This window comes from Cololabis saira, chromosome 14 (assembly GCF_033807715.1).
Source record: "Cololabis saira isolate AMF1-May2022 chromosome 14, fColSai1.1, whole genome shotgun sequence".
In the NCBI taxonomy this organism is placed as follows: Eukaryota; Metazoa; Chordata; class Actinopteri; order Beloniformes; family Belonidae; genus Cololabis; species Cololabis saira.
Window position 1 is genome coordinate 11,477,133 of NC_084600.1, and position 26,333 is coordinate 11,503,465.

Below are 26,333 nucleotides of genomic sequence, written 5' to 3' on the forward strand. Positions count from 1 at the left end.
AGATGCAGCACTGATGCTGGTTATTAGAAAGGACAGAAGCTTAGGTCCTTCAGTGTTTTCAGCAAGATGTTTAATGTCTTCTAGAAGTCTGCCATGGAGAGTTGGGTCACATCTGCAGTCATCTGTTGCGGAGCAGCATCAGTGACTTAAAGGGATTGTTCTGGAGTCTGGAGATGATTGTGCAAAGGAGGATACTTCATAAAATGAAGATCATGGACAACCTTGATCATCCTCATCACTAGGGATGGGAGTTGATAAGATTTTTCCAATTCCAATTCCTTTTTCGATTCTGTTTAACGATTCGATTCTTTATCGACTGGCTAACGTTGTCGCTGCTGCAAGGTTGAGAAGACTCACTCCGGACTCGGAACAGATTAAACACACGACATTCATTAAGAGTTATTGCATGCTGTGTTTGCAAATGCTTTTGCATGTTGCTAGTGTTTCCTCCCTTTGTTGAAATGTCCACATTGCAAGTATTGCAAGTCGCTCTGTTGTCATCCTTTTTGGTAAAATGTAACCAAACTTTCGAGCGTTTATGCCGCTTTGTCGCCATGTTTTCCTGCTGGGCGCGAACTGTGACGTCATTCGCGCCCACTGGAATCGATAAGGGAATCGTTTGCAAAAAAGGCAAACGATTCCAAGGAATTGAAACACTGGGAACCGGTTCTCAACAAGAACCGGTTTTCGATTCCCATCCCTACCCTCACAGTGATTCAGTAACAGAGTCTTCAGTTAAAGATTGCTTTAGATCCGCTGCAACAAAGACCGCTACAAGAGATTCTTCCTGCCCATAGCTATAAACCCTGAAACCTTGATTTAATCCAATTCAATTTTTAGAACACTTTGCAGTAGAAGGTGCCTCATTTTCAATTCAATGACTAAAATATCCAAACCAGTGGCTCCAGAACAAGCCTAAATCATCATCCTTTCACCACTGTGCTTGACAACTGGTAGTAGTTGTTTCTTTATGTTGATAAACTAACTGGTTTTCACAAAATGTGGTGCTCTGCCCCATGGCCAGACATCTTGACTTTGTCCTCATCTGTCTTGTTTTCAGGAGACATGATTTTTCTTCAGCCTGAAGGTTGCTAGCTCAAACTTTAATTTTCTGAATGGGCAATTCAAATTGTCCATCTGTACCAGACCAAATCCCTTCTGTGAATATATGTTACTTTGGATGAAAGTGTCAGCAGAAGGAATTATGTGAAGTCATGTGATACGTCTCTTTTCGATACATCTTTACGTGCTTTTCCAGCACCTACTCAGCCCGACTCCACTCGCCTTGCCCTCGTTTCTTTTCAATACCCAGATCAGAAGTAGGAGGTTGGAGCGAAGCTGCTGTGACGTATTTGATTGTAGGATCTAAACGGAGAAGACAACAACACTAAAGATGTAGAACCTGGAGGAGATGATAAATGTGCTGCTGGGTCTGTGGCTTGTTTTCAATACCAAGTTAAAAAATGAGAGTGAGAGAAGCTTCAAGCGGCAACGCTTTTTTTTTCTGTTAGTTTGTCTCTGTGCTGCTGAAAAGTCCATTGGGAGCCACGAGCAGCTATGAAGAGACAGAGCTCCTGGTAGATCTGGTTGTTCCTTATCACCTGTCTAGATCCCTTTTTAATTCTCTCCTCAGCACCAGGTTTATGAACATCTGACCCTCAGAGTTGGATCATGAAACAGACTTTTGCTGCCATTGCTGGTTGAATGAAATGAACAAGAAGCTGCGAGTCACTCTTTCTCTGATTTCCTCCTCCTGACTCAGACGTCTGACTCCAACCCCCCGACCAATCGGTGGCCTGTAGTGTGATGATGTCAGATACAGCCGACTCAGCAGCTTAGAACCTCAGCAGAGTAGTTACAGAAAAGTATCTACTCGGCACGTTAGACCCCTAGTGAAAAAGAACCAAACCAAGTGGAGGCGAGTCGGGCTGAGTAGGTACTAGTGGAAAAGCGCCATAAGTATTTCAGAGGCTGCTCATCACGGAGGGCAGAAGGATGTGGGACACTGACTGACAGACAGGAATGAAGAAGGATGACTGGTGGGGAATCTAAAGCGAGGCAGACGTTGTACTGGTCTGTTGTGGAAAAGAGAGCAGAAAACTCTCAATTTAGCAGTCAATTCAAGGGTCATGACCAAGGAATGAGACTGCTGATAGAAGCTGTCAAAATTAGCTCTCTCCAAAGGGGAGGTGGGGTAACCCTTGGAGTTAAAGGTAAAAAAAAAAACAACAAAACTCTGTCTCCCACGAGAGACTCAAAGTAGAGTCAATATTAAACAAAAGAAGGCACTTTTCATGGTTTGGGCATGTGGTCAGGATACCTGCTGGGGAGCTACCGGGGAGGGCTTTCAGATATGTCCCAGCAGGAGGACTTGGGCAGACGACGCATTGTATAATATGTTGTGCTGAGATTTTCACACTCACAGTTAACATTAAAACAAAAATTGCAAGTGAATCTCCAAATGTATTTTGGGTAAAATTGTTCGTCATCAACAGCCGTCTATCAGCGTCATACGTCATCATCAATCACTTGTCAACAGAGCGCAGTAATCCTACAGCCTAAACATGAGTGGGAGTTATAAACGCAAAAGTGGAAAGAAAAAAAGGAGCAAGAAAAAGCCAAATTGCCCAAGCTAGACACATATTTTGTTGGCCCTAATCCTCCTCCTGTGGGAGATGAACCTGACGTTGTTAGCAGAGATTCATCCCCGGGTCCGGGCGGCCAGAAGCTGCATCCTGGTCCGGGAGCAGGTTTACAGGTAGATACAGTTAGAACAATCACAGACTCACACTGGCAGCAAGAAAATATGAGTTTGTGGTAAATTGCTGCAAAGGGCCCGCCCCCCGGCTCTGATATGTTCCGCTACTGGATAGACCTGAATACTCCAGATCAGCAAACTTCTGAAAATGTCTTCTTTTGTAGAAGTGGTCTCCCTTTGTGTTGAAGGCACATTTGATTAGTTGTATCAGAAAGCTACTGACTCTTTGAAAACCATCAATTATAAGGTGGTACAGAAGAAGCAAAGAAGAAAAAATGTTTGTCCATTTATGCTTTCAGTCTACAGATTAATCTTATCTGTTAATATACATCAATTTGTCTATTTCATGCCTGCAACACGCCATAAAAAGTTGTTTCGGGGGGCAGTTTAGTGCTAGTTAGTGTATAATAAGGACGTGAATGACAACAAATTATTTGAAACCAGTTGAAAGAGTCTAAGTTGATGATGAGGAGCATCCAGACTAATTTCATTAGTCCAAAAACCAGGGCTCATTGGTTGATCCTCAGTGGCAGGATTTTGTTTAGATCTTGTGGAAAGGAATGACAACATTTGAAAAGTGGAAAAGACTTTACTGTCACATTTTTATTTATTCATGTATTGTATGAGAATTTGCCCTAAGATTCCCTAATAATTCTCAGGAGGCCTCAAATGCAAAATGATTATTATTATTATTATTATTAATATTAATATTATTATTATTATTAACATTATATGGATAATCATAAAGTTTGGTAATATTTTGGACCACTAAGAGAACTAAAAATGAAAAATTCTCCCTTGGATTGCAGTGATAAACCAAGAGAAGGACATTTCTCATCATTGCGTCCATGAAACCATGACAGAACCACCTCCGTGCTTGATGAATATTCTTAATTGACTGCACTGGTGTCATGTATGGAACATGATGTACATCCAAAGTTTGCCATTGTCTCCACAGCACCAGTATATTATTAATATGTATTCAATGAATCTTGTTAATGAATTAAATAATGGAAAGGCTGACCTGATGCTGCATACTATGAAAGATAGGACCAGTCTCCTAGAAAAAAACATATGCTAATACAGGAAATTATCTTTTAATGTCATTTTAAATGCAATTTCTATGGTGTCGAATGGAGGACGTCTTCAAAAGGTTGTGGCTTTGAATAAACAGAACAAATAAAAACATGGTGTTCAAAAAGAAAATTGTCTCACTCCTCTGTAAAATGTCTGTTAACATAAATATCATTTAGTCAATCACTTTCAATGAGCGAGTTGAGACTTCTTCTCAGACACAACGCTAATGGTTCTCAGTTCAGTTTCACAGCTAAGGAATAGACAGAAATGAGTTCCAGGCTGGCTGTTTATTAATATCAGTTTTAATCAGTTTAAAACAATGTTCATGCTTCGTCAAGTAAAAACATCCTCCACTACTATTCTCAGTTGGCATATGACCTTTGAATAGCCATCAAACATCCACTGGAGTAAAATATTTCAGTCTCATTTTTCTTTATCATAACATCAATGTGTCTCCTTTTTTTCAGGTTTTGATATTTGAAGTCATTGTGGTTTATTCCAATGATGCAGATTCCAAATATAGCTCATATTGTTCTCAGTAACTGCTTGATGCTTTGTTCTCTATTTGTTTAAACGTTCTTCTTTCCTTAAATAAAAAAAAAAAACAGCAACAGATGACTGGGACAGTCTTTGCTGCAAAATATATCTTAATGTAGCCCAGTTTCCTCATTCTGAAGGCTAAGTGTAACACGGAGATTACTGGTTAGGTGGAGTATTAAAACCACAGGTGTTACAGGTGCTAAAAAACCAATGAGTACTTGTTTCTTGACTCATTTTGTCTGATATTTATAACCTCAGACAAATTTACCTGAGGATACATAAACTTCTTTTGTTTAAAAAAAATATAAACTCATTTTACATTTTGAATGGACTATCACCACTTCTTTAAATGACACCCATGATTGTTTGATAACCACAGATGTCAATTTTTAAAGATGTTGAAATCTTGAAATCTTTCAGTTTTGAAAGAGTGTCTTCCATTTTCTGCCTTTTTTTTTTTTTTTACCTTATTAACAAATCCAGGTCACAGTCCTCTTATAAGGCCCCAAATATTTCCAATAGGTGACAGGTTTAGATTTCAGGCACGTTTTTTGAGCCCTTTGACATTTGAATTATGGAGTCTTGCTGTTGGATGAGTATACATTGTCTTGCTGAAATAATAAAAGTTTTCTCTATACCTTATTCAGTATGTTGCTCCAAAATGTGTACAGTATTTGGCGTTAACGGTACTGTACCTCCACAGATGTGTAAGTCAGGTGCACTTATGCACTCCCATGTCTTTGAGGAAACATTTCTTAGAGCAAGATGAATCCTCTGTTATTGATGAATAAGACATCTCTTGTTAAAGGAGCATGAGGCTCCTTTTAAGAAATGAGACTCTCTAGCGCCACCCTTCGCCACGATGGCCGTCGGGGGTACTGCAGCCAACAGTGAAGCCGGCACGGGAGAACAGGGAGAACGCACATGCAGCGTCATGTGACGTCACATCCGCAGGACAGCGCGGGAAATTCCGGTCACAATTGCAGCACATTTTGCAGCACACAGCCTGTTCAAGGCAAAGGAGAGATACGCTAGAGGATCATTCTTTTTGATTTGGAACGCTTCATCTGAAATTATTACTAGAAAACTTAAAACGTATACGAATTTTTTTCATAAATCCTGCCTCAATCCTGCCTCAAGCTCCTTTAATTGGAAGATGGTATATCAAAAGTAAACAAATGAATAAATAAAATATTTTTTTTTAACATGGATGTGTTTTTATTAAGTACATCTGGCCACGGGGAGAGGGGTTGGTTGTTTAATTTATTTTTATTTACTTATGTATTTTTTTTCTTTTTCTTATTTTTTTTCTCTTATTATTATTATTTATTTATTTTGGTTTAATTAATGTTATGAAAAGTAAAAAAAAAAAAAAAGGAGGAGGGGAATATTGATAATTATATTGTTATTGTAAATCTTTTTTTTTTCTTTTTTTATTGCCCTCAATAAAGATATCTATACAAAAAAAAGTACACCTGGCCACATGAAGCATTATAGGAAATGCTAACACCAGTAATAGAAGATAAACAGGCAAACACCAACATGGAATCATTGTTGTCATTTTTGAATGGTAATTACAATTTATGTCCATTAATTGTCATCCTAATGGGTGTATTGGCGTGCAGCTGTGTAGGCCTTGCTCCTGGAGCCTTGTCTTTTTCTGCTAAATAGTCATATTAACAGGGAAGTCGAGTTGGTTGAGGAAATAAACAGAGTAAATGCAGCGTGACCCCGCTGGACTGTTTTACAGTGGACTGCTGCCGGGTGATGGATGGGTTATGACACCTGCAGAAGTTAGGCCCAAAGCCTTCTGGACCCCAGCGACACACTGAGCTGTGGTTTCTGCATCGCCTTCACTGTCAGCGACTAAAGACAACTGGAGCACGTCGTGACATCTGCATTTGGAACGGAGCCTGTTAGAACAGTGTCAAGTGCTGTGGAAGCCGCCGATCCAGCCGCACAAGACCAAACAGTCATTTTCTATTCTCTGCATTCATGAGCCTTCCCCGGCGCCGCCGCCTACACAGAGGTCATCCTCCTACCTGAATGCTGTGGGCTTCACATTATCAACACCCTTCAATGGCAGGCCTCTCTCTATCTCTCTCCATCTCTCTTTTCCTCTCCTCTCTGCCTCCCTTCCTCCTTTCTTCTCTATTCTCTCCGTGATGATACCCCTGCCATGTTGTCATGGCAACAATCGGGCCCTGATTGCTTGGTTGCTAAGCAACTGACATCACCTATAAGAGGAACATGAAGATACAAAGCCGGAGACAAACAAGTCACACAAAATATGTGTGCGTGTACATTACGGTGTTGAGTGTGAACAAATCTGTATTTTCATGGTTTTTTCCACTTCTCGTAATTTTCATGTCCGTTTCAGGTTTGAAGCTGCACAAGTAGAGATCAAGGTGAATATTATGAATAGAGTAACGCAACAAATAATTGAAATGTGGATTTCATAGGGTTGTCCTGTACTCCCTGCCAAAGAGGAAGTTAAAAACTCTTAATCTGTGACCCAAATGTCAGATTCTCATCCACTTAAGGTCTGTGACAAGCAACAACTCATGAATAACTGATACAGCGTTACAGATGAGTATGTCCTATTACTTATGAGGAAAACACAGCAGCATCTGAACACAGAACACAGAGTGAACACAGACCATGTGTGCAGCTTCAAACTGGTGTTAATGTAGCATTATTCAGCATCCAAGCTTTGCAGGCACTGTTTGAAACACATGACACAAGCAGCTGAAACTTGACAAAACCCCTGTCTTTCTCCTAAAAGCTGTTGTCCTGTAGTTTTAATAATGTGCCACAAGGTGTCATTGTGTCCTCTATTGAAAAAATTAACACAGCTCTCAATGAAAATCTGATAACATTTACAGAGGTAATGCAAGTGGTATTCACATTGATGGCATCAGCAGGGCTGTAATTATCATTCTGGCTGTTTTTTTTCTCAGGCTACCTCATTTCCAACCACGTCACATCCCCCAGCCTTCCACACACAACACATGCTACGTAGTTTATCCTCTTTCACAAGATAATAATGTGGTCGTCATGTCATGAATAGAGGATGACCAGGTTACACATTCACTCTCCTCGGCCTTCGCTCTCAGATTTATGATTTCAGTAGTACCTCTTCCTCGAAAACTATCGGTATACAACAAACAAGCTTTGTTGTATTACTTGTCTATCCAACCAAGAGCAGCTGTCCTCCTTGTGTGCCACCATTGCAGGCTCATGTTTTGCCATTAGCCTTCTCACTTAACATGAGAGGACAAAGTCTCCAGCCCAAACAACGTGTGATGGATCTAATTTTGCACCTGTCGTGTGGACGGTTTCAGTACGAACGATGTTCCTGACAGCCGGAACAATGAAGAACACCCTCTTAGCAGGCTCTGCCTTCTAACGTAGACAATACAGAATATTTTCTTTTTTCCACTCCTGTTAAACTGTTGGGATGACTTGTATCTAAAAAAAATGTTCTACTGATTTCTCATCTTTAAACATGTTACATTGTCTTTATTCAACCAGATATATGCAGTACTGGAGTTGAGGGGGGATGAGGGGGGATGGCATCCCCCCTGAAATAAAAACGGTCAAAATCATCCCCCCTGTAAAACTGCCATCCCCCCTTTCCATCCCTTTTGTCATTTCATCAATGAATGTGGTTTTACTGCTATTTCAACATTTAGAGTCATCACCAGAAAAATAACTTATTTGACAATTTTCACCTGTTTCAAGTAAATTTTCACTTGAAATAAGTAGAAAAATCTGCCAGTGGGACAAGATTTATCTTCTTATTACAAGCAAAAAAATCTTGTTCCACTGGCAGATTTTTCTACTTATTTTAAGTGAAAATCTACTTGAAACAGGAGAAAATTGTTGTTTTTTCCAGTGATGAGTCTTGTTTTAAGTGTAATGAGATTTCTTTACTAGAATGAGACATTTTAACTAGAAATAAGACAAATATTCTTGTAAAGATTTTGAGTTTCTGCAGTGATCCATTTTACTTATCCTGTGAAGGACAGAGTCATATTGATAAGTTCAGAAAACAGTTTTTTATTGTTGTGTTTTGATGTATTTGATGTAAGCCCAGTGGATATTTAAAGCTTACAGAAGGCTGCATTTAACTGCTGCTATGTCATTCCTGCAGTATTTCTGCAGGTGTTTTGGTCAGTGCTATTATTTGTAATATATTATATTATTTGTAATCAGCACAAATTATCTGTCCCCATATGATAAAATATGATATATATGATTTTTTTTTACAACTCGAGTACTGGATATATGATAATGATTATAATAGTAGCAGTAAAACGCAATACATTTACAAACTCAGCTGGCTTTCACATCCACATATAACATCTAAACATTTAGGTCTAATTTCAAAATAAATGACAAAGTGTATTCTTTACTCTTACTGGACAAGATTCTGAAGCAAGAGAGCTAGAAAATAAAAATGTACTCAACAAATGCACGTTTGAAAAAGATTGGCTCCTTACACTCTGTTCACTGGTCACAGCGCCTGGGAGGCTGATTGGCATTATGAAGTGGTTGAAAAATTCACATACTGCTTAAATATAAAGTAACGGGCCTCATTCACTGTTGATTCTGTAAGCCTAGGGTGACAAAAGAATATGATGGATGAGTATTTTTATTGAAAAAACAAAATCATTATCAGATTTCATAAAACATTAGCTATCTCCTATCTCTTGTCTAATAAAACTTGAAGAGTTTTCCCATTTTTTCCTCTTTCAATCTAGAAAGGCTGAAGCAACAACGCACAGCACAGAAGCCACTTGTGCTGGAAGAAGATGCTGTTTGCGTGAATTCTGTCTGCGTATGTAGATGTGTGCCTTTCTGGCTGAATGTGTGGGTGAACGGTACAATATGTTCTTAAAGAAGCAAAATCGTGATTAACCCCAGTAAATCTGTTTCTCCAGGAACCAAAACGCACATACATGCGGGGTGCAGCACTGTGCAGTCAAGACATCAGACACATGGTTTGCTGTTCCACTAACCAAATTTATGTTTCTGAAATTTAAAAAGGATGGCATGTTAAAATATTCAACAGGGATTTGATCAAATAGTACTTATTCATTCATGCACAAAATATTATGTGGCTGTGACAACATTGGTGATTGTTTATTTATCAACCCTACAGCTATCCAGAATGTGCAAATGAACAGCGCTTTTATTTAGAAAAAAAACCCCTAAAAGTTAGGTTATAATTTTGCAGAATCAAAAATATGATCGATGTTTGCCCAGGCTTAAACTTTGGTGAAAATGTATCAGCTTCTCTACTCGTCAAAAAGCAGGTTGTTAAGCACTTACAGTTAAAAGATAGAAATTGTGATGCAATTAGGTTGAGCACTTGAAAATATTTGCAGTAAGCTTACTGATTCCACAACACTAAAACAAATGAAACAGTCAACACTAACAAAGAGGTTTTATAATCTTAGTGGGGACTTCAAGCAGCAATGTCTGAGAAGATGTTTGTTGAATTGTGGATGCCCTCATTTGTGCCTGTGCAATTACACATCTACACATCTTGTTGTAACCCAATAGTATAAACGTTTTGAATCATATTTAACTCCGTCATCATGTTTATATTCATTCATACCAAATCCGTAGACATTAAAGGGGACCTATTATGAAAAACAAGTTTTTTCTTGTTTTAACATATATAAAGTGGTCTCCCCTCACCCTGCCAACACAGGAAAGATGAAATCCCATGAAATCGAGCCGTTCAGAATCTGCTCCCGTCGTGAGTCACGACGGGAGCAGATTTCCATAGGTCGTCCTCCGCTGCTGAAACCACGCCCACAACTAACTCCGCTGGCTGGAGCTCCGCCATTGTTCAGAAGCGGTGACTGTTTCCACAGCGAGGGACAGTTTTTGCATCGACATTTACTCTCATAGAAGGATCAGTACCAACAGTACGGACCCGGCAACTGCACACGAGTCAGCGGTAAGTGACGTTATTTTTTTATGTTATTTATATTTGTTTACAAGTATGATCTTTGCATGGGCTAAGTATTTAGCTTAGCTTCGTAGCACCGGGGCCACTCAACGGACCGGACCGGACCGGTGAGGAGCCCTGGGCCCCGGCGGCTCCAGTGTTCCCTAACGGAGCCACTCACTCGTTAGGTAACACCGGAGCTCTATTAGTAATACATTGTTCCTCTGTTTATGGTTTCAGATCTTCCAAGCAATGCACCTGAAGCTGTTCAATGACACCTTCAGAAGACACAAGTCCTTCCTTGAGCCAGCAATAGTGCATACATGTTATTTATATACAACTTATGTTTTATTTTTTTAACAATAAAGTTGCCATTTGTGAAAATTCAGTGTTGTGATTTCTTTACAGTTAACATGATTCATTTGTCTTGTAACATAAGAAATGAAATGATGAATCGGAGTAAATAACTGTGGTGTACCTGTTTAGAATTCAATTAAATCTTCCTGTGTGAAGACGACGTGACCCGGTCAGGAGAATAAAGGCTGATTTATGGTTCTGCGTTTCACCAACGCAGAGCCTACGGCGTAGGGTACACGTCGATTTAACGCAGAACTGTGATTCAGGCTTAAGATCCGTTTACACCGTGTCATAACTGCTGACTATCGCGTCGAGCTGCTTGACATCGGACGCTCTCTGTCCACACTAAAACCGTTAAACTCACGGCCAGTTAGGACAGTCCAATAGAAAATAAAGCAATGGAATTGATTTTGTCGCTGACACTCGCTCGCATCGCATGGGACACGTTTTAATAGTGTACGCAGCCGCTGCTCTTCTGCCCAGAGGTTAGGACAGTCCAATACAAAAAAAAATAAAGCAATGGAATTTATTTCGTCGCCGGAGCTCCCTGGCATGGGACACGCTGTGTGTACGCAGCCGCTGCTCTTCTCCCCGGAGCGAGGGTTTGTTCCCTCCCCTGCTACACATCATTCAGTCAGCCAATCAGCACAGAGCCTCATTATCGTAGCCCATCAGAATCACTCACAGAAAAGAGGTTAGAAGCGGTAAAACTAGAGACATGGCCCACAGGTTGAATTTCTGATTTATGTAGAAAAAACAAGCTTTAGATTGTTTTTAAGACATTCAAGGCCTTTTTAAAATATACATTAAATGCCATAATAGGTCCCCTTTAAGACTGTTGTCCTTCACTTTTAACATGTCCAGTGTTGCTTGAGCTGCATTACATGGGAAACATTTTCCTTTCCTTTAGCAGAAAAAGTTTAGATTTTCAGGCTTCAACATGAGCGTCAGCCAATCAAATTACAGCTTTAGTGCTAGCCAATCAAATTGTATATGGGGGTGGGCCAGTGTAAGGGAAACATGAAAAATAAACTACGGTAATTATTTCCATCTGTAATTGATTCTTATATAATCTTATATGACCAGACATTTTGGTGATATTGTGACAAAAAAACCCTCAGCAATAAAGCCTAGAGACATAGCAGATATAGTATAGGAATCTGACATGCATTGCATAGCATGCTCGTGAACATAGGGCACTTTTCTTTTTTTTTATACATTTTTTTTTATCCCCGATTTTTTCCCATTTTATCACCCAGTGCTCCTACCTAAGTCAGTCCTGGGTATTGCTCCCCTCTACCAACCCCGGGAGTTCCTGCACTGAGCTCAGGCCTCCTTCTTAACCTGAGGAGTGAGCAGGCCGCATCTTTTCACCAGACAGGGTGGGGCTTCTCCGGCCGGACGTAGCGCGTGGAAGGATCACGTTATTCCGGCCGGATCCTCCCCACCCCATCTGGCGCCCCGGTTGGCCAGAGGGGGCAGTAGAGCCCAGGACTGCTGCATGTTTTTGTGAGGGTAGCTCACATTAGCTACCCAAGGGAACACGGGGAGAACATGCAAACTCCACACAGAAAGATCCTTTCACCAACCCCACCCAGGGTGTGGACACTGAAGTCATGGGGGAACTAACACGCACTTCAGCGCCCACATCGTCCCCGGCGGGAATCGAACCCAGGACCTTCTTGCAGTGAGTGAGACGGCTGCACCACCGTGATTATTATTTTCAATATCAGAGGCAAACCATAAAAGCAAAGCTCTCTAGCAGCGCTGTGATATTCCCCCCACTTTAAACAGTCAATTTTATGTTTCCTGCCATCTGTTCTTTTAATTATTTCCAGGTCCTCCAAGCTATTTATTAAATAAATGGTCTCTTGACCACCGTTTACTGCTGCTGCCATCTTGAAACGTTGTTTTTGAAAACAAGCCCAGCGCGGAATATAAGCGTCACGGCGAGAGACGTACAAGGGAACGAGCAGCGCAGAAAGACCGGAATTAAAGCGGAATGAGTGTATACATGATTTCGGAATTATTCTATTCGGATTTAAAATCGGAATAAACCAGCCACTTACTTTGGAATTAAGTTTAATTCAGAATGGCCATTTTCATTCGAAATTAGGTGCTTACATGGTAATTTTTACTCATTTTAAATCGGATTTAATTTTAATTCTGAATTAAAGAGGAATTTAACTTCACATGTAAACGCACTCAATGTTAAAACAATTTAATGTCTTAATGACATTGCAGAGTGACGAGCATTTCTAGAGATTGGTAATGGACATCATAGTGCTAGTTGTTGGAAGGTGCAGCCATGTTGTAATGCTCGCGACAAGAACAACAACATGCTATGCTTTTATTTGTGATGCTCATACTAAACTTGTTTAAGGGAGTCTAGATAAACATAACGGAACTTTAAAAGCAAATGGATTGTACAAAACAAGCTTCTTTGAAACACTACCGATGAACATTATTGGAAGCCTTGATCCTTACAAAACTCCAAAAGAAGAAGGGATCCCCAGCCCTCAAAGCCTTATGTCCCCTGATGCTTCCCAATAATTATGTCTTCTATGTGATGTCAGTACCTTTACAGCTGAACAGTTATGCAATTAAAACCCCTTAGACGCTCATTTTCAGTTCACAAATGGTTGGGTTCAGAAATGTATACACCTGGGGGACTGTGGACACACTTTTGTTGCATTTTTGCCCCTTTTCTTCAATTATGTTTTGTGTATAGGTGTCCTGCACTCACAGCAACGTCTTTGGTTCTGTTTCCCAGCAGGAACGTTATAGAAAGATACAGACTCCACCCACTGCCACCAAGCACCAACATGATAAAGATGTGGATCCAGTAACAGGATGTGGAACCAGGGGAACATTTCTACACTACTGTTGTAATGCTCTTTGTTGTTCTGTTTTGTTGCTATGCTCCACTGCTTTATCAGCATTTACGCTTACAGGCAACTTTATTAGGTACACCTGTCAAACTACTCGTTAATGCAAATGTCTAATCAGCCAATCACATGGCAGCAACTCAATGCATGTAGGCATGTAGACATGGGCTGCGTCCGAAACCGCATACTTCCACACTAATGAGTATGCAACATGAGTATGCGAGATTTTTTAGTGTGTCCGAAACATTAGAACGTACTCAATAGTAGCTCTATCCATACTCATTCCGGAGAATTTTTTTAGTGTGGATTGATGGACACTAGCCGAGCAGAAACTTCCCACAATGCAATGCAGCAGCGTTTGGTTGCTAAGTGATACGTATATGTCATAAGTATAATATTAAGTACCGTATTTTCCACACTATAAGGCGCACCTTCAATAAATGGCCTCTCTTAAAACACCCTTCATATATAAGGCGCACTAAATATATGGTAAAATACCGTACTATAGTGGCTGGGGTTGAGTTACGTATCTACCTGATGGAGCTGCGCTACAGGAAATGCTACAAAATCCTACAGAAAATGCAAAAAAAAAAAAAAAAAACAAGAAGAAAAGTACCGTATGTCAAACTTTATTAACAAAATAAAAACCAGCTTTGCTCCGTCCCGTCAAAGTCGCCATTATGCGAGTCAGCGTCGTTGCTGTTGTCTTGAACGTCTGTGACGATTCCTGATGTTTTTAGCGCCAACTACATTACCCACAATCCCCCTCACTACAGTAACAAAAATTATTATATGATTAATGATCATATATAAGGCGCACTGCCAGTTTTTGAGAAAGTTAAAGGCTTTTAGGTGCGCCTTATAGTACGGAAAATACGGTATAATAATATTATTATATAATATTAATATTATAATATTTGTATATAATAATATTATATAATGTCATCTTGTTTCGGCGAGAATAAACGGGAAAGAGCGGAGCACAGTGCTGCTACTGCTGCTGTGACACGTCACACACAGGATGTGACGTGTGCGCTCTTAATAGTACATCCGAATTAATGCACACTACTGATATTTACTCAAAAGTGTGCCGAACCTAAGTATACTTTTTAGTATATACTTTTTAGTATGGTATTTCGGACGCACCGATGGTCAAGACGATCTGCTGCGGTTCAAACCAGCGTCAGAATGAAGAGGAAAGGGGATTTCAGTGACTTTGAACGTGGCATGGTTGTTGTTGACAATTTCAGAAACTGCTGATCTACTGGGATTTTAACCCACAACCATCTCTAGGGTTTACAGAGAACAGTCTGAAAAAGAGAAAATATCCAGTGAGCAGCAGTTCTGTGGGGGCAAATGCCTTGTTGATGCTGGAGGTCAGAGGAGAACGGCTAGACTGGTTGGAGCTGATAGAAAGGCAGCAGTAACTCAAATAACCACTGGTTACAACCGAGGTGCAGAAGAGCATCTCTGAACCACAACACACCCAACCTTGAGGGTGATGGGCCTCAGCAGCAGAAGACCACACCGGGTCACTCCTGTCAGCTTACAACAGGAAACTGAGGCTACGATTCACACAGGCTCACCAGAACTGGACAACAGAAGAAGGAAAAACGTTGCCTGGTCTGATGCGTCTCCATTTCTGCTGCCACATTCGGATGGTGGGGTCAGAATCTGGCGTCAACAACATGAAAGCATGGATCCATCCTGCCTCGTATCAGCGGTTCAGGCTGGTGGTGGGGGTGTCATGGTATGGGGGGTATTTTCCTGGAACACTTTGGACCCATTAGTACCAACTGAGCATCGTGTCAACGCCACAGCTACCTGAGTGTTGCTGCTGACCATGTCCATCCCTTTATGACCACAGTGGACCATCTTCTGATGCTACTTCCAGCAGGATAACAGGTCATAAAGAATCATCTCAGACTGGTTTCTGGAACATAACAATGAGTTCTCAAATGTACTCAAATGTCCATCCAATAGAGCATCTTTGGGATGTGGTGGAACAGGAGATTAGCATCATGACGTGCAGCCGACAAACCTGCAGCAACTGCTTGATGCTTCATCTCATTACACCACGGTCTGTGTGAATACTGGATTCTGATTGGCTGGCAGGTGTACATTAAAAGTGATAATCACCTAGAAAACAAGTTTGGTCAAATTCCCTGACAACTTTAATATCATTGCGCTGGATCAGCTGCCAGGTGGTAACCACGGCAACGGAGATTCAGAGAAGAAGAGCCGGCTATACCGCAGGACGGCGACATGAGTGATTTTGTAATTTCTTTTAATTTATTTGGTGAATTTAACAATTTTGATGACTGGGGTGCAGAAGAGGAGAGAAAAGAAAATAGGCGAGCGGAGCTGAGCGGACTAGAATATCTCCCGTTGCTAAGTCGTATCTCAGGTCCGTCCTAGTTACTGTAGAATCAACACTGTGTCCATTGCATAAGGACCTTATGGGACGGTAGTGATTGTTCCAGGTATTAGTCAGACCCTCAGGTGTTACCAAGGAAACTGAGTTATGGCTTGTTAAAAAACTTTGTAACTTACCAGGTTGCAACGGCTGCAGACGAGAGATTATATAGTCGCTCAGCCTTAGCCTCAGCTTTGGCTTGTTATAAAACGAATGATTTCAACTGAAAACACATTAAAGCATGAATAACTGATTTAATATCTATGTTTTTTGGTAAGTGACCATGGTATAAGCGAGATAATGCCCTTCGAGGTGGACATTAACATAAATATATGGACTTCGTGGAGGCAAACAAGTTTACGCCCCCGCGTCGTCCATATATTTATGATAATGCACACCTCGTCGGGCATTATCCTTTACATATGGACAAAACTCTCTGAGGAAGGTTTCTAGAACCTTGTTGAATCAATGCCACAAAGGATTAAAGCAGTTCTGAAGGCAAAAGGGGGTCCAACCCGGTACTAGCAAGGTGTACCTAATAAAGTGGCCGGGGGTGTATTTCTTTCTGTTTTTCTTAATGAGCTTTTTTTTTTTCCATGAACTTTAACTTAACTTATGTGGTTGGAAGATGATTTAAAATGCACTGTGTTTTTGGGATAAATAGCATATCTTGAAATGAACCGACTGATTGATACATAAGTCGTGAACAAAGTCAGACAGACTTGGTGCAAATAATCTGAATGGCTTGTGATTGGATAACAACAGCAACGCAGTTTTGAATAATGGAAAATAAATTAATGCATCTTATCTGTATTCACTGGCCCAAATGAAGCTCTGAATGAGAATTTCCACCTGTCCAATCAGAGTTTGGTTTCCCTGCACTGATACAAATATTGTGCTTGATCTACTTAAAAAAATGAAGGCAACTTTTTGCATGAGATTATTATGTAGATCAAGAAAGACTAGTCTTTGTGTAAACTACTTAATTTTTTGTATGTAAATAATACATTTTGCAAGTACAGTCAACTTAATTGTGTTAAGTTTACTTTATTTATCAAAATTAAACTCACTTTAAAAAGAAAAAAAAGAAAAAAGAAGAAAAAAAGGAAAAAATGAGAAAAAAATAAGAAAAAAAGAGGAAAAAAAAGAAAAAAGGAAAAAAAGAAAAAAAAGGAAAAAAGAAAAAAAAATGAAGTTGACTTTACTTGCAAAAATTAAGTTGACTTTACTTGCAAATTAATTTTGTACATACTAAAAATGAAGTAGTTTATACAAAGACTAGTCTTTCTTGATCTACATAAAAATCTCAATGCGAAAAAGTTGCCTTAATTTGTGGTGTTCTATTTAAACAAATAAAGCATTTTTCATCTAAACGGTGGTCAATCTGCCCAATAGATTACAATTGTTAAAGGAAAAGTACATTTTACATAAATACTACTTGTTAAGGAAAAAATGCACAATGTCTTGTTTTTAAAACAAATGCAGATTAAGTTCAAAACTAGATGTATTCATGTAAAGCAACAAACTGAATTGTTAATATCACAGATTTAAATATGTTATATTTACATGCGCTTAGATTAATTTTTTTCAGTGTGGGCATACGGGCACCTGTTATTGAGGAGCTGTGTCAGACTTGCATGGGGGTGAACCCTGCTTCCCTCTTGGTGCCCTGAGAGTAACTTGGCAGGATCAGTGTCTCTGTGGCTGCATAAAGGCCTGATGGAAGCCCGTGCCCTTGAGTGGAGATCATTTGAGCTCTCCCCTGGATCACTAATCCGAACGCACAGCAGGCTGTACGCTTTGTCACACAGAGTTGAACAAGCTCCATGTTCGAAAGTCTCACTGCTATAGTACGATGCTGCATTCACAAGAATCTTCACCTATTTGTATTAACACAATAACATATTTGTGGGAGAAATACATATTTATACACATTAAATCGTAAAATCAGCTGTCAGCAGAAAAAGATAGCAAATGTGAGCAATGAAATTCTTCCAGGAGAGAAGCATATTTATGTTGAAGGAGGCAACCGTAAATGAAGCCGGTTATGTGAGCACAGGGCTGCTGACTTTAGGACTACATCTTGTTGAATGTATAATTCATTTGAAGAAGCACTAACAGGAGTTGCCTCAACAGTGCTGAGGACGAGGGCAGGAGGTAAAGCTACAGAGTGGACGGCAAGAAAGATGAGAGTGGGCTGAAAGGGAAAAGAAGTGAAAGGAGATAGAGCAGAGATGAAGCTGGAAGAGAGGACCGATTGAAGGATTACTGAGGTAACGGGGCTAGAAAGATGGAAAAACTGCAGCAATTGGAAATGTGAGAGGAGAGGAGTGGAGCGAGGATGGCAACAGGGAGAGGAGTGATAATCAAAGGAGTGTAAGACTAGCTCAGCAGAGCAGAAATGTACTGTATGCTTTCCCTTTACACTCAGGAGGACATGCTTTTATTACAACAATTTCCTCTGAAATTGAACTAAAATTAGCTCTCCATATTTGTTCTTTCTGCATCGTTTTTTCATGTGGGGGAGGAAAAGGCTTTGTCAAAAACAATCAAATTGTCACAATCAAATATAAATCTTGTGACAGCTCTTAACGCTAATATGCCCTATTATTCTAATCCTTTGTGTTATGTAACAACACTCTTGTGTGGTATTTAATATTGCAATGTATTGCTTATTTCTTTCTGAGATTTTAGTGTAGGAAGGAGAAAAAGATTACGTAAGCTTTTAAAAAGTCCAATTCAACACTCAGGAGGATCTATCTCTTGTTAAGAATTGATACAATGAGGATTCCTGTTGTGCAGTTGGTGGAACCCCTGCTACTGTAGACACAAAACGATGACCGAAACAAAAATCTTTGTTGGAGGGTTTTTGGCATGCATGTTGAATAAAATCTGATTTTCAAATGGCAGGATTCTTTAAAACAGACAAATAAGACAAAAGAAAGACAATGTTAACAAGTTTATTTTAGTAGCTTCTAAGACTGACAACCATCTTGCATAATGTTTTCCCAAATGTTTTCAAATGAAGGAATAACAGGAAATTAAAGCTGCAAGCAGCGATGAACCGGCCCTCGCAGCCTTGTGCACGTTCAGGTGTGCGGCAGTGGAAGCTTGTGTGACTTGCATGTAGATGTCTTAGTTCCTGGACATTTAGCGGATGACACCACCCACGACTCTCTATGTCAAACCATTCAAAAGTTATGGCAGAAAGTAGGAACTATCAGATATCGACCAATCAGAAGAAGGGGCGGGGCTAATTCAGGCCAATGAAGGTCAAGGACTCAAAAGCGAGTCCGATGACACCACCGACGACTCTTTATGTCAAACCATTCAAAAGTTATGGCAGAAAGTAGGAACTATCAAATATGGACCAATTTGATGAAGGGGGGGCGTGCTTTTTGGCGTCTAGCGTCGCCACGGTAACGCTTTTGACTGAGAAAAGTAATGCGCATCGTCGCAGGATCGAGACGCACATTTTGATGTGTAACACACCTGGGTGCACGTTACGGTTCGGGCGAAGAAATGGCATAAATTGCGCCAAAATTACACGATTAATTCAAAATGGCCGACTTCCTGTTTGGTTTCGGCCATGGCGCCAAGAGACTTTTCTTTAAGACTGTACTCATCAAAGTCCTAAATGATATTCATCTGAATAATGATGCAGGCAAATCCTCTGTTCTGGTATTACTGGATCTGAGTGCTGCATTCGACACAGTTGATCATAACATTCTTCTTAGCAGACTGGAAAAGTGGGTGGGACTTACCGGCACTGTGCTTCAATGGTTTAAATCTTACTTACAAGATAGGGCCTTCTTTGTGTCAATAGGAAACCATGAGTCTAAGAGAACCAAGATCACATGTGGGGTTCCTCAAGGGTCTATTCTCGGACCGCTTCTATTCAACATCTATATGCTACCCCTAGCTCAGATTATGGAACATCACAACATTTCCTACCATACTTATGCCGATGACACACAGCTCTATATTTCAGTGTCACCACATGACTACAGCCCCCTGATCTCATTGAGTAACTGTATTCACCAAATCAATGAGTGGATGTGCCAGAATTTTCTCCAGCTAAATGCAGAAAAGACAGAGGTGATAATTTTTGGCCCTAAAAATGAAAGGGAAAAGATCAGCGCTAACCTTGGCTCCATGTCATTGACAGCTACAAATCAAGCCAGAAATCTTGGTGTAATTATTGACTCAGACCTGAACTTCAACAGCCATCTAAAGTTTATCACTAAATCTGCCTATTACCACCTAAAAAACATTGCTAGAATTAAGGGGATTCTGTCTAAACAAGACATGGAAAAACTTATTCATGCATTCATTTTCAGTAGGTTGGATTATTGCAATGGCATCTTTACAAGCCTTAACAAGAAATCTATCAGGCAGCTGCAGCTGATCCAGAACGCTGCCGCCAGAGTCCTTACAAACACCAGGAAACTGGACCATATTACACCGGTCATGAAATCACTACACTGGCTTCCAGTGAGTCAAAGGATAGAGTTTAAAATCTTACTGCTGGTCTACAAAGCACTGAATGGTCTTGGACCAAAATACATGGTTGATCTGTTAGTTCCCTATGAAGCTCCCAGACCCCTTAGGTCTTCTGGATCTGGTTTGTTGTGTGTCCCGAGAACCAGAACCAAGCAAGGTGAGGCAGCGTTCAGTTATTCTGCTCCTCACCGGTGGAACAAACTTCCTGTAGACCTGAGGTCTGCTCCAACTGTCAGCTCCTTTAAATCAGGGTTAAAAACATTACTGTTTACTCAAGCGTACTCTTAAATTAAACTTACCTGCTGTATTCTACTGCCCTTATTTTTAACAGATTGTGCTTTTTATTATTTTACTTCTTTTCTTATCATCTTATTCAATCATATGTGTTATTTACTGTCTAATTATGTCAAATTGTTTACTGTCTAATTATGTCTTGCCGCTTTTAATGTCAATGTAAAGCACTTTGAATTACCTTGTGTTGAATTGTGCTATACAAATAAATTTGCCTTGCCTTGCCTTGCCTTAAGTTGCGACATGATACAGGTGTGTACCGATTTTCGTGGATGTACGTCAAACCGTATTGTGGGGCTTGAGGTACGAAGTTTTTTTCTTTATGGACCAATCAGATGAAGGGGGGGCGTGCTTTTTGGCGTCTATCGTTGCTACGGTAACGCTTTTGACTGAGAAAAGTAATGCGCATCGTCACAGAATCAAGACGCACATTTTGATGTATAACACACTTGGGTGCACATTACGGTTCGGGCGAAGAAGCGGCTGAAGAAATGGCATAAATTGCGCCAAAATTACATGATTAATTCAAAATGGCCGACTTCCTGTTCGGTTTTGGTTATGGCGCCAAGAGACTTTTCTTTAAGTTGCAACATGATACAGGTGTGTACCGATTTTCGTGCATGTAAATCAAACCGTGTGGTGGGGCTTGAGGCACAAAATCTTCTAGGAGGCGCTGTTGAGCAATTAGGCCACACCCATTAATGCAAACAATTAAATATCAAATGTTTCGCCAGGCCTGGCTTGCATGCAAAATTTGGTGACTTTTGGGGCACGTTTAGGGGGAAAAAAGGCCCTCATTTCGTCGGAAGAAGGAAAATTCTTACAGATACAATATGGCCTTCGCACTGTCAGTGCTCGGGCCCTAATTATGAAGGACAGAGAAATACATTTACAAATTTACCTCAAGGATGGGAAACTAGCATTTTTCACTTTAAATATGTTTTCAGTTTCTTCAAAAGCTTTGTTAACACCTGACTGAAAACTTGTAAACTTGTAAACCATGATAACTGAGTAGGGATGCCGTTTAAGTCTCAAAGACAGCAGGATACTTTCCATTGTATCGCTATCACATGTACCTAAATCAGCTCGTAGCACAGCAAGGCTTTAATTTATGTGTCACTCCCCGGTTCACTGTAACATCACCCACACAGTGAAACTTTGTGGACGGACCTCCACAGGGAAGCAGCATTGTTCACATAACCTGTTATAGAGTATGTGGGTGCGAGACAATAACTCACTCAGGGAGCTGCTCACCCATCATCCGCTACATGATGGGAAGCCACGCTCCTCACCTGCAATGCAGCCAGCCCCCATTAAATTTTGATAACTAACATTTAAAGGAATACACCATAAATGACTAGTCCCATCTGATTCACATTGACTGGTGCATCTGAATCTCCACTTCTCCATGTTACATGCAACCACTGCACACAAAATGTAACCACCCATAATAATGGCCAAATGACCAAAGACGATTAGTCAGTCCATTCCTGAACGCACTCTTTTTACAGTAACGCTCCCTATTAGAAACTGACCATCTGTCTCACAAGTTCCTGGCAAAACTGTGTTTCTCTGTGCCAGCTTTACAGTAAGTCTTCTCACTTTCAGAGATGCAGGAGTCTAGAACAAGTTGATGAAATATCCATTGTTACCAAATGTGATCTTCAGTACACAATGTTTTCCTTTTCTTGCCTTTGTCCCCTTCTTTCAAGCTAAATCGGTGAGTCACACTCAAGTAGAGAAGGAAGCCCGAAGGGCTAGTGGTCAAGATGTACAGACAGACACCTTGCAATATTCTTTTTTTATTCAGAAAGAACTTGTCACACTGGACGGTGTTAGGTAACAAAAGTTAAAACGTGTGGAATCATATATTTATGTAACGTCATATATTTATGTAACATAAATGCATTAAATGGACTATATTATAAAGCTTTGCAGTGTCTCTCCCACCTGATCTGACGGCACCTATTTATCTTTTTTTAACTGACCAAATAATCTCTGTTGCCACGGAAACAGAGAGCTTGATAAGCAAATGAATGATGTGCCACAGTTAAGCACATCCATTCATCCATTATCTATAGCCGCTCATTCCTGCTGAGGGTTCACCGCGGCCTGCTGGAGCCTATCCCAGCTCTCTTCTGGCCAAAAGCAGGGGTTCACCGTGGAAAGGGTCGCCAGTCCATCGCCGGGCCACATATATACACAAAACAACCACACACACTCACACTCACTCATGCAGCCAAATTAGCTCAGATGTATGTGAATCGTTCCAAAGCAACAACTGAACATGTCTGTAGAAGCAGAAAATACATACAAATAAGCAATCCTGACTATCACTACCTTCACACAGCTGTAAAACTCACTGTGCAATTGTATGTGTTGCTTTTTGACATCACTTCCTGCAAGAAACAGCATCCAGGCTCAGGTGCTAATATGATTCACCTGCTTTCGAACCTGTGTGTGAATTGCGCGTGTTTCCCGGGATATTTGAAGTTCCAGAAAGGATTGTCCGTGCCCCGGAACAAAGAGTATGACCCCGGAGTGCGCCAGGTGTCACTCTCCGCTCAAGCAGTTTTTTTCATTTTTTCAATTATTTTATAATCATTAGCCAATTTCCTGTCCAGGCTCTGCCTCTGTGGAACAGACTGCTGACACGGAGCACATGTGTGTGATATCACGCATTGAGGCTGAGATCTGTGCATAACTCTTCCTTGTGTACTTACAGACAAGGTTAACAAATAGTGGTTGGAAAAAAAAAGAGGATTTATTAGCATGCAGGATGTCATGCTCTCTCCCGGCTGATTCTGCAACCCTGTCATGTCACAAAGCCCTGCACAGGGAACCCAAACGCCAGCTCTCGCCCGCTTTTACTACATCCACACAGGTCAGCCAGCCCCTGTTTATACACTCACAACGCATGACAGAGAGTGGAAGATGCAGAGAAGAGTGGGAGAGAGGGTCATAGGAGGGAGATATCAGAGTATTCAGTCCACACACACCTCTCCGTTAGCTCAGCTCCCCCTGCTTCCTCTTACATGTTCAAATCCCCCAAAAAAGAACTCCAAGGTGGAAATTTTAAGTTACACAGTTTAAAAAAAATCATATTTAGATGACATGCTTGTATAATTAAGAGAACAATCGCTTCTTACAGTTGTGGCACCCCTCACTCTTGTCTACACACAGAGCTTGTGGAAGGAACAACATCCAGGCTTACCTTTGTAGTCACAATGCAGAGGCAGTCCATGGTACTTGGAGCAAAATATTGGGATGTATCTCAACCCCCCCAACCCCCCACAACAGAGGGCTGAGACCCCACACCCCTCTCCCCAGCCTGCCCCACTCCTGCGCTCTCACTCTCGTCCTGCCTTTCCCCCCTTTTTCTCTCCTTCCGTGAATCTCTTCTTTGACTAACTGAACCAGCGAGGGAAAGAGAGGTTGGAGGGAGGGGGATACATGAAAAGGGAGGGGGAGGGCCACAGGGAAATAGAGAGAGTGAGCAAAGAAAAGAGTGAGGAAAGGAAAGGAAAGGAAAGAGGGTGGTCTCGGAATTTAGTATGAGGGGAAGAGATGGGAAGGTGAAAGTGTGTCCGATTCTATTTTGTTTTTACGAAGAAAAAAAAAAGGGATGCATGAAATGGAGGAGAAAAGACGGGGGTGCATATGAGGCGGTGGTGGAAGGGGAGGATGGAGATGGAAAGAAAAAAAGGTGGTGGGGTTTAACAACAAAAAAGCAGGGATCACACTGTGGAAACAGAGGGAAAAGAGAAACAGAGAACAAAACAGCAAAACGGCAGAGGATGGAGAGGAGAAACTGAGGGAGGGGACAGTGAAGGAGAGAGGAGAGGAGAAGGAGTGGGTGAGTGTGTGTGTGTGTGTGTGTGTGTGTGTGTGTGTGTGTGTGTGTGTGTGTGTGTGTGTGTGTGTGTGTGTGTGTGTGTGTGTGTGTGTGTGTGAAGACAGAAGGAATTAGACCGAAAGAAAATGTGTTGAGGAGGAGAGTGTGAATTACATATGCATCACAGAAAAAGAAGACACGAAGCACCGCAAGAGCGTCTTAAAGACGACCAAATCCCATGAAACAGGTCTTTTTTATTAAACACAGGAAATCATGAGGGTGAGATCGCATCAAGGTTTTTCTGCTTGTTCCAGCACTCTGCAGCTGTTGCCTTAGCATTGCTGCAGTTGTTGCCATGGCGATACGTAGGCTTGTTGTCATATGGCTAACCTTTTTGTTGAAAACTGAGTAAGGAATCGGCATTGGTTTAACATACCTGACGATGTGTTTGTGTAGGTATGTGTGCATGGATTTTTTTATAGGTTTTTCTCTTCTTTTTTATTTACACACACAGAAATGTGACAGACAATTGAATTTTTTTAAGAAAAAGTATTCACCAATTACTTTAAACCTACCATTTAATGTGCAAATGATTGCAACTTCCACAAACTGTTAATGTCCTGAATTGGTTTGTTTTCTGGTATTTTTCCATCACCATATCAACTGTTGGGTTAAGTTTTATTAAAATAGTAATAATCACGTACATTCCTCTAAGAACACTCTTCCTTTAAGACTGGACTGTACCACTTGGAGATATGTAAAGGGGTATGTGAGCTTTAGTGTTTTTACATCGTCAGATCTATAATTGTACCAACCTACCCCTCACCCCGCCTCATCCTCACTTCTCAGCTCCCGCCAATGAGGAAGCAATGGTGCATCAATAAAGCAATTCTAAATGATGAACACACATTCATTCCCCGGGGTGAAGAGAAGACACTTTGATCGAAATGAACAGCGTGTTGCAACCGTACTGGCAATCACAGATGGCCAACATCCTACAGATGGTCACAGTTACAAATACACTCACAGGTATGCCTTCAGCGGTGTCCAGCAAGGATGGAGAACCTCAGTTAAACCACTTACAGTGAAACAACTGCAAGAATACACTCATGCGTCTCATTGTCAGCTTTCTTTTTCTTGTTTTAAACTCTTTTATTGGATTCTAAACAGAAGTTTAATGTGACAGAGATTCCAGATGAAGTAGTTAAATTAATATTTCCCATCCTTCTCATATAACATTTAATAACTCCCTGTAGATTTTAATACCGCCTGACAGTTTTATGATTTATGTACAGTATTTAAAGCCAATAGCATGTGGAAATATTTTTTTTCTGATAAATCTTTGTTGAGAGGGCTTTTGTCTGTTTGTATAATTGTAAATATTGAGATCATTTTTGAAGTGACCAAAGCTTATTCAGGACATGTGATATCTCACAAATTTAGTGCGAGACTGTGAATATTTGGTCATTTTAGACAAAATATTTTTTTGATTTTGATTTAAAGATTTTATTTCAAACATGCATGTTAAAAAAGAGTACAAAAAAGTAAAAGAAAACAGAATAAAAATGTGTTTGTCAAATATGATTATGAAATCCAGTTATCAGTAGTACCACCCGTCACTCTTCTTTCCATCATTATGTATATTCACAGCTCATATCATGTATTGTTTTAAACTAGTCTTGCTTGCATAAACTTGTTTACAA

At 40.6% G+C, this 26,333-nt stretch overlaps 1 protein-coding gene across 1 annotated transcript in view; it reads right to left on the reverse strand.

The window, feature by feature from the left end:
* LOC133459580 (disks large homolog 4) overlaps positions 1–24,059 on the reverse strand; it is a 155,619-nt gene extending 131,560 nt beyond the window's left edge. The window contains exon 1 of the mRNA XM_061739673.1: positions 24,010–24,059. Within this exon, the coding sequence (XP_061595657.1) occupies positions 24,010–24,039 (30 nt within the window). The 5' untranslated portion in view covers positions 24,040–24,059. The remainder of the gene's footprint in view (positions 1–24,009) is intronic.
* Between the last annotated feature and the right edge of the window lie 2,274 nt (positions 24,060–26,333).